The sequence below is a fragment of the Gavialis gangeticus genome, unplaced genomic scaffold (assembly GCF_001723915.1).
Source record: "Gavialis gangeticus isolate Ggan-Ray unplaced genomic scaffold, GavGan_comp1, whole genome shotgun sequence".
Lineage (NCBI taxonomy): Eukaryota > Metazoa > Chordata > Crocodylia > Gavialidae > Gavialis > Gavialis gangeticus.
The window spans coordinates 13,729,823-13,738,352 of record NW_017729011.1 but is presented as its reverse complement, the minus strand read 5'-3'; the positions used below and the strand labels follow the sequence as shown (position 1 = coordinate 13,738,352).

Sequence of the window (8,530 nt, the reverse complement as noted above, 5' to 3'; positions counted from 1 at the left end):
TTGCAATGCAGGCTGGGGAGGGGGCAAATATTTGCCCTAAGAAAAAGGGGAAAAAAAATCAGTAGGGATTGTTCTTACAAGACTCTGAATGAATGAAACAAACTCACTAATCTCGATTAGCAAAAAAAATTCTTGCCAGTGCCCCTCTAAAGAAGAAGCGAATGTCAGACCTTTACGCTTGAAACAGAACAGACGTTTTCCACCTAGCACAAAGCTACTTTTTCAAATCCTAGAATTCTTCATTTAGCTTTGAATTAATGTGACCGTAAATCTCATAGTTTTCCATACACTCCACACACTCACACGCTGGCCAAAAATTAGAATAGCTGATTTATTTGCAAACAATTCTTACCTTCTCTCCTACTATTCCAGGTTCCCCTGCCGGACCAATGAAACCCATCAGGCCCTGAGGACAACAGAAAAGTGCAATTAATTTTCTGATTTATTTGCTTACAGTGTAAACAATTTATTTGGGTTACCTTGCTGGCTGAATTAGCACAGCATCCCACATTGTACTGCCCAGGAATTCTTATTGGCTACTATAGAAGACACGAGTTGCTTCTAGCTATAGGAGGAGCTAGCTCACCAGCTGCTTCTGCTTTATAAGCCAGCTGGAGATTTAGCGCTAGCATCTATAAGAGCTACAACATACAATACCAGGGACAAATTGTTGACTTGGCCAAGAGCATTTGGTGGAGAGGCCTGCTCCATGGCAGGGTTGTCCTTTGCTAACATTTCCTGACGTTAATCCTGTCTGTGCAGCTCCACCAGGAATATCAATAGCCGGAGCTCCGCACACCGGTGGTCACCAGCATTTTAACTGCTGCATTGCTTAGACCTGCTCTGGGTTAGGGGGGATTAAAATGTCTGCAGATGCTTACAGCCCTGCATTAGCCATCATTGCTACCGGTGGAGCCTTACCATTGGGATGTTTGCAGGGAATTAAGACCAGAGCAGACACAGCTAGCTGGGCTAAAAGAGCAGTTAGATTTGTCACACTAATCAAAAACCCTCTCAGAAATGAAGCAAGATGCCGGCTCTCTGGGATCCAACCTCATTTGGGATAATGAAGAAACACAAAGAACTGCTTTTAATTATGAAGAAGGAAATGGATACTCTCAGCTGAAAATTCCTGAGAGACTGTTTACAGACTCTGGTTAAAATATACCACCCCCCACAGCCAACTTCAAACACGAGTATGGCTTTAGAAGCACAATAAGCATTTTCCAGTCAAAGCTGGTGCCATTTTTGCTCTTGTTGCAGGGCTGCTGGAACAGCTAATAGTCCTGACTGTGATCCTTAGGCTTCTTACTGGATATGGGGTCTTTTTTAGATCATCCAATAGGTCCCATATTGATCACTCCAAGCATCTATCACTGCTTGGGCCAGGAATGAAAGCTATGCTCCAGCTTGCATAGTTAGATCAAAGGCCTGGCTGCAATGTGGATGAAGCTGCTGAGTGTGTCCCTGATGATCTTTTGGAGGGGGACATGAGACCACTGTGGCAGAGCCTGCTGGCCAGATCCACTCTGCTTCTGGACATGGGCTTTTGGAGTGGAAGGCTGGGAGATGGTATTTAAACCCGCTGTGCAAACAGGGGACCCTGATCATGAGACATTTTGGTGGACAGACTCATGTTATGGCAATCTACAGAACTGAAACATTTGCAGAAGGAAGCAGGTAGAGGGCATTTAAATAAACAGGGATTTCTTTGGGTTGTGAAGTGAAGGGAGACAAAAAAAACTGTCTTCTTTTGTAAATTCTGCATTGCAAGATGGGGCTTCTGAAAAGAGAGCAGGAGGAATGGCTCCATGAAGCTTAGTAAGTTCCTCCATCAGGTCTTTGTGCTTGTTCCAAGCCACATGGAAAAGGTTCTTCAAGCCATCTTGGTTCTTCTGAGATGGGCACGAACCGCAAGGACTGGATCTGAGCCTTAAAAGTTTCAGGCTGTTGAGATCTAGGATTTTGGTTAGGTACATTAGAGGACAAGGAGCGTGGGATGAAGTTCAGATTCAGGTATGACCTTCAAGTCTCTGGGACCATCTCAGTTGCATTTAGGAAGATAGCAAGTAGGCAGTATGCTCCCATAGACTGAACTTCAAGGAAATCTGTTGTTGCCTTGCTGTGCAACCTTGGGCAAGTCACTTAGCAACTCTGCATCAGCTTTCCTATTGGTCTGAGGTCCTTTCACTTCTATGGTACAAAGTGCTATGTGCATTATAAGTATTATTATTAAATCAAAACATATTAAACCATGTACACTGATGACATCATGTAATCTTGAAGTCATGCAACATGCCTGGAAGGATTAATTAGAGTGGTACAGTGGTGAACTGGGGAGAGGCTGAGGGGGCTGGAAAATGGAGCTATTTTCCCCCTCAGACAGCAGTGGAATAAGGAGTTCTTCTCCTAGAACTTGTTTAAGAGGAGAATGGAGGAAAATAACCACGGGAATAAAACAGGATGCAGAAAGCACAGATGGTAAACTCTTTGGGGTGAGTCTCATCTTTTTTTGTATTTGTAGCATCACAGGACTCTAGTTCACAATGGGCTCCTAGGCACTTCTGCAGTATAAGTAACCCTAGTTACTATAATAGTGATATTATAATCCAAACTGGACTCAAGAGAGAGTGTGAAACCCAATGTTTCTGTTTCCAGTACTCTTGATCCAGTACCTCTCACAAGAGCTGAACCCTTTTCAGACAGTTTTACAGTTCTCCCTGCCGTGCCCCGGCCTGAGGGATGGAACTGAAAAATTCTCTGTACAAATCTGCACTGAGAAAAAAAAATCCACCATACACAGTGTGACTATGATGCCCCAAAGTGAAACTGGGTTTATCCTAAAGGCAGAATAAGTTGAGCCTGAACTGTTCAGCACTGGGACACAGCAAAGGAGGGTAAATCCATGACAACAGGCAAGCTGACCACAAAGTGGCATCATCCCTAGAGGCTGACGGACCACTTATCTTTTTCAATTAGACACGGGTACCTATACACAGTTGATAATTGATATTCAGAGCGTGGATTATTTATTGATCCGGGGCTTGAAACATCTGGTTGGTTTTAAGGCATAGACTAGAATGACCAAGGAATTGCATAGGCTGACTACTAGCATAAAAGATAAAACGCTGAACAAAACATGCTTTGCAGTTTGTTTGACAAACCAGAGATGACAGATCCTCTCACACCAAGTTAACAAGGACACAGAAAAGCTCCGGTGCTTCTAACCCATTCATGCAACGAGCATGCTATTGAGACTGCTGACAGCAAAGTATTTCCAGAGGGTTTGGTGCACTGGAGCCTCTGTCAAAATTCAGGCTGAGGAAACTGGACTACCAGTGAGATGCCCACCATGCAGCATCAGCTTTTACGACATGAAGTTTTCATGGAGAGAGCATAAGAGGACAAGAAGGTTTGGAAAGCCAAGGAGGCCACTAATTGGATCAAGAAGCAAGATGGAAAGTCTGAAGGAAATGGGATGCACTTTCTGTGGTTATGGATCCTTTGGCTTGTGCTTCTTGGCACCCTCCTTCCAGTGCCATGCTGATGGGTTATGAGATACTGGAAGAGAAATTCAGTAGGAATCGTTAGGAAACTGGAAGGGCCGAGGGAAGGAGTGACAACTGGATTTCAGTTCTTGGTACCTCCAGTCAGAGAAAGCGTTTTCTCTTTGCTGGTGGCTTCTGTGCTCAGTTATAACTCAAAGGATAACTTGATTGCTTCCTGCAAATGAAGCAACAATTGGTCTGCTCGGCCAAGGTGGCTAGTCAGCAGAGAAATCCCAGTGGTGTAAGATCAGTTCCAGCACAGGTGGTCCTCTGGATCTTGCAGTTCGTGCTGACGTTCTGCAATGAATTAACCCATGCAAGGGACATATTTGAAAGCAGACACAAACAGGATAGTTGTGTCTAGGTAAAAATAAAGACCCGGTGGCTGCATCTACACGACATGCTACTGCGCAGTAGGGGACACCACTGCTCAGTAACACGGGTTATGTGCAGTCATTTAGTACTTGGTTATGCAAGTACTGAATGACTGTGCAGTAACAACTGTGCAGTCCACTGCTCATGTAGATGCGGCCAGTGAGTTTATTGAGGGCATGTGAAATAACTAGGGGAAATTAGCTCACAAAGCTCTTGACTGGCCAAAATGTGATGGAGACACTGAACCGAACGCAGGAAAAAGTAAGTCTTGAAATGCCCCAAAAGAGCCAGTGGTGGTGGCAGATACCGAGCCAGGAATCCATTGAAAATGGTAGGCTCAGGCTGTTGCCACTGCGACAAAATGGATCTTGCATGAAGCTTTTTGCTTACTTCAAGGAGAAGCCTTGAAATACAATGCTGCTGAAACACAACTTCAAGAAGTGTGTGTAACCACATGTGAAATGCCAGCAGCAAGGATCCCATGGATAACAGTCACTGTTAGGTTTACAGTAACAGTTTAGGATACACTAAAGCCAGTAAAGCGTTTACATTGGATGAGGAGCTCAACATGCCATTCACGATGCAGTTGGCTGCATTCTTCCAGCGATGACAGAGAGAGAAAGGGATGCTGATTCTTGCTCACAGGGAGGGAATCACAGATTGTAATTCTTATCTTAGTCTGGTTTCCCCGGCTTGTCATGCAGCCCCCATCAGAATTAAACCTCTTCCCTGCTTTTCTGCATCAACAGCAAGCAGCTCAGCAGGCACGTCTTGCATAAAACACACTGCATTTGAAGAAACACGGACGAGCAGAGCTCAGCATGAACAGGAGCTCCCAGAGACGGACTGCCCATCAGTCACTCCCAGCAGGACCTGACCACAGCCCTTTTCTGTTTTACTGGTTCGTTAGAGCTGGAAACAAAACAAATGAAGGCACAGAAGGATGGGGGGCTAATGTACAATAATCCTATTCAGATGGAAGCAAGGGAAAGTAAAACAGTAAATAACAGAGATTGGGGAGGATGCTCTGACCTGTGTTGTGCATCTGCAGAGCAAATTCAATGTGGCTTGAATTCTCTGCACACCACAGCTCAGCCTCTACCTTGCGGCTCTACCCACTTCTTAAGCACTGAACAAAAGAAGGGTTTTGACCTCACGTCTCCACTTGATCCAGGAAGAGCACAACACAACTGCAGACCCTCCCTCTGCCTGAAGAAGGGTGGTTGTACCCGAAAGCTTGCAAAGGTGAATATTTCCAACTAGTTTAGTTGGCCTAATAAAATGCGTAAGATTTACCCGAAGAACCTTGTTTGTCCACTTGAGACGGCTCCTACCCTGGGGGTCTTTAAGAGGAGGTTAGATGAACACCTTGCTGGGGTCGTTTGACCTCAGTACTCTTTCCTGCCATGGCAGGGGCTCGGACTTGATGATCTGCTCAGGTCCCTTGCAACCCTAGAAACTATGAAACTATGAGATAGGAGTTTACATATGCCGAGGATGACTGCTGGCCCTCAAGAACTGGATAAAAGTGAATTGCACTGGACCAAAAGATTCATGGAGACGGAGCTGTGACAGGTGCAGTATTCAGCAGTCCAACAAAAGTAGCGGGTGTAGGCAATACAGACAAGGTGTTATAGGCACGGGATCTTCCCCACGGCGTCTGCACAGATCCACATGTCGAATATCGTTGTACCGTCCCAGCAGGATGTGATCGGTACGTCACTGAACATCATGACCTACATGACAGCGGGTGATAAGAGTTACTCTTCTGTTAAAAATGAGGGAATCCAAGGAGGTATTGTTGCTTCAGGATCTCCTTCCTACTGAGCGCACGTGCCACGCTCAGGCTCTCCTTGCTGGTGTTTTCAGAACAAGGCAGGCAGGGAGTCTGTGCCCTTGTGGCACCTTTTCCTGGCTTGTTACTTTGCTTCCTGTTGGCGGAAGGAAGGCATCTCCTCTTTTGCAGTGGCGCAGCAGGTTGGTTTCTGCTTCCAGCAAGGATCCTCAGGCAGGTCATACCCTTGCGACGTGTTTCCGCAGTCCCATAACGAAGCAGGCGAGCCGTCTTGGCCCCTTTGACTTCTTTTCTCAGTCAGCATCTGTCTCCACCTACTGGCAAGGAAGGGTTAAGCCGGACAGCTCCCGGCTCCCGGCGGAACCGGGCAGCTGGAGTCCCTTCTGCGTGGTGCGGCTGTGAGATCTGATGAATGAATTTCCTGAGTCAGTTTCTTTGCAGCGGAAAACCAGCGTTTCAGGGGCCACCCCACGGCTTTTAGAACTCTGCCTTCCCCACGAACGCTCAAATAACACTGGAAATCTTTCAAAAACACCCATGTTTGCTTAACCAGATGTCCACGAAAGCAGGGAGGAAGCACAGTGAGGAGACGCATACGCGATCTTATTTCACGCCATCATGCTGGGAGTTCCCAATCAGCAGCAATTTTTGCCGAGTGCTGAGCAGACAATATGAAAAGTCTCATTGCTCGGGTTATGCCTACGACACCAAAAACATTGGAGCTTCTGAGTTATTACTTGTGTCTTGGGAAGAAATGGAACAGGCAAGGACCAGATCTTTCAATGCCCGAGGATCTGGGGTTGCATTTTTCCCCCTTTCCTGCCAGTCCTCCCACCCAGCTGCGAAAATCTGCTGACATTGGATAGTCTTGACTCCAAATGATGCCATTTGCAGGGGGAAAATTACTCCAAGCATTGTGCAGCAGATATGATAAGAAAGGAGGTCATATAACATTAATCTAGTGTGACATTTTTTATACTAATGACTTAACTGATAAGGAAATAGCATTTTTTCTGGGTGATACTTCTAGGCAGAGACTAACTGAGTAAAAATAATATAGCCAACTTCCCTCCCTCTGTTCTGCTTTCAGTGTCAGCAGAGGCCAGCTGTGTTTGCTTTTTAGTGAATAATGTCTAGGGTTTTTATCCAGAGTTGGTTCTGAGTGACTTTAGGCTTTCAAAGCACTTTCTAAACTTTCATAATTATTTGTAATGCAACAGCATCTAGAGGTCCTGTCCAAAATCAGCGCCCTGTTATGAGAAGTGCAATTCATAGTAAAAGCTGATCGAAAGAGATCCCAGCCTTGACAAGGTTACAATTTCCACTGATTAAACCTCTCACGGTGCTGGCTGAAGTAGGGTGGCCTTCCATTCTATCATGGGGAAATCGAGGCATGGAGCATTTAAATGAGGTGCCCAAGTGCACAGAGAAAGGCACTAGCAGAGCCAGGAAACTGAAGCCAGGGCATCTGATTTCTAGTTCATGGCTTTCAAACCTGTTATTTAGCCTTCCTAACTTGGGCTACAATTTTGTATAATTATCACTTTTTTTCCTTTGATCGAGTGTACCACACAGAGGTTGGTGCACAATGAGGTTCTTGTTGTACAGTTATTTTCACTCTCCCTCTCTAGCTCTCCAGAAGCCCCACAGCAATCTGTCCGAACAAACGAGTTTAAAGTAATTGAAAAGGACACTATGCTAAGCACCTCCTCTTCGTCAGTGGTTCTTTGTGGACCAAATGATTATTAAAAGCAAACAAACAACTATCCCGTGCTACCAGGAAGAGGTTAGCATGCTCCACTTCCAAGGAAGCCATGAGGGGTTGGAAGCTCTCTACCCTGAGATCACGGTCCTAAGCGAATTCAGGAAGGTAAGCTCAGTGAGAGCAGCAGCAGGTATATAGTACTTAGCTCTTCCATCGTGTTTTTCATCAGTAGGTCTCAGAGCACTTTGCTGTCTTTAAGGTTGGGGTCACTGAAGCACCGAGCAGTGAAGTGGTGTGTCCAGCTGAATCGACTGGCCTGGGTCCAGAAGTGTGTCACCCAAGTCCCTATCCTAGTGCTCTACATACTGCACCACACTGCTTCCCATCATTGCTTTGTTTTTCCCCCCCCAGGGGTGTGGTTTTCTTGAACAAGTATTTAATTGACAGGCTTTTTTAAAGAGGAGCTTCTAAGAGCGTGTGAGCGTTTATGAGAGGTTACATGACACCTATGGGAACCGCCATCCACTAGCAGACTGGGTAAATCTCGGAGAAATCCTGCTGGTAGTGCAAACTGCTGCCTTGATCCTCTGGATGAGCTTGGTCAGAGACCCATAAGACCAACAATCTCCACTTGTTAGATACAGCAGTAAAAAGAGCTGGGGTGGCTGACAAACCGAAGTACACAGACTAGAAACACTGACTGACAGGCAATGAAAAGTTCGCGCACCCCTTTGCCAATGGCCAGTCAGGCTCTCAGGAGCGCAGGCAAAGTCCTCCGCATCCGGCTCCATGTGGTCATGTCAGAATGAGAAGAATGTGTCAGAGGCTCGGTGGCTGCAATTTCAGGGTTGGTGGTGGGTAGGTTGGGTGATTTCAATCTCAGAGAGAGGGTGAATATTTGCTGCTTTTCCCCTGATGCCTGTGGTTTCCCAGAAGCCTACATATTTCCCAGTCCAAATGTTCTTTTCTATGACGGTGAAGCAGGGCTCTCGTCTTTGTTTTGTTACCCAGGGCCCGATCTTACCAGTGTCAGGTGCCCGCTGCTTCCAGCGATCGAGTGCAATGTGAGGAAGCTCAGAACCGTACAACAAAGCCCACACACGGCAG

At 46.1% G+C, this 8,530-nt stretch overlaps 1 protein-coding gene across 1 annotated transcript in view; it reads right to left on the bottom strand.

Moving 5' to 3' along the window:
- COL27A1 (collagen type XXVII alpha 1 chain) overlaps positions 1-8,530 on the bottom strand; it is a 293,868-nt gene that overhangs the window by 110,737 nt on the left and 174,601 nt on the right. Inside the window, exon 25 of the mRNA XM_019510527.1 lies at positions 353-406. Coding sequence (XP_019366072.1) covers positions 353-406 — 54 coding nt within the window. The remainder of the gene's footprint in view (positions 1-352; positions 407-8,530) is intronic.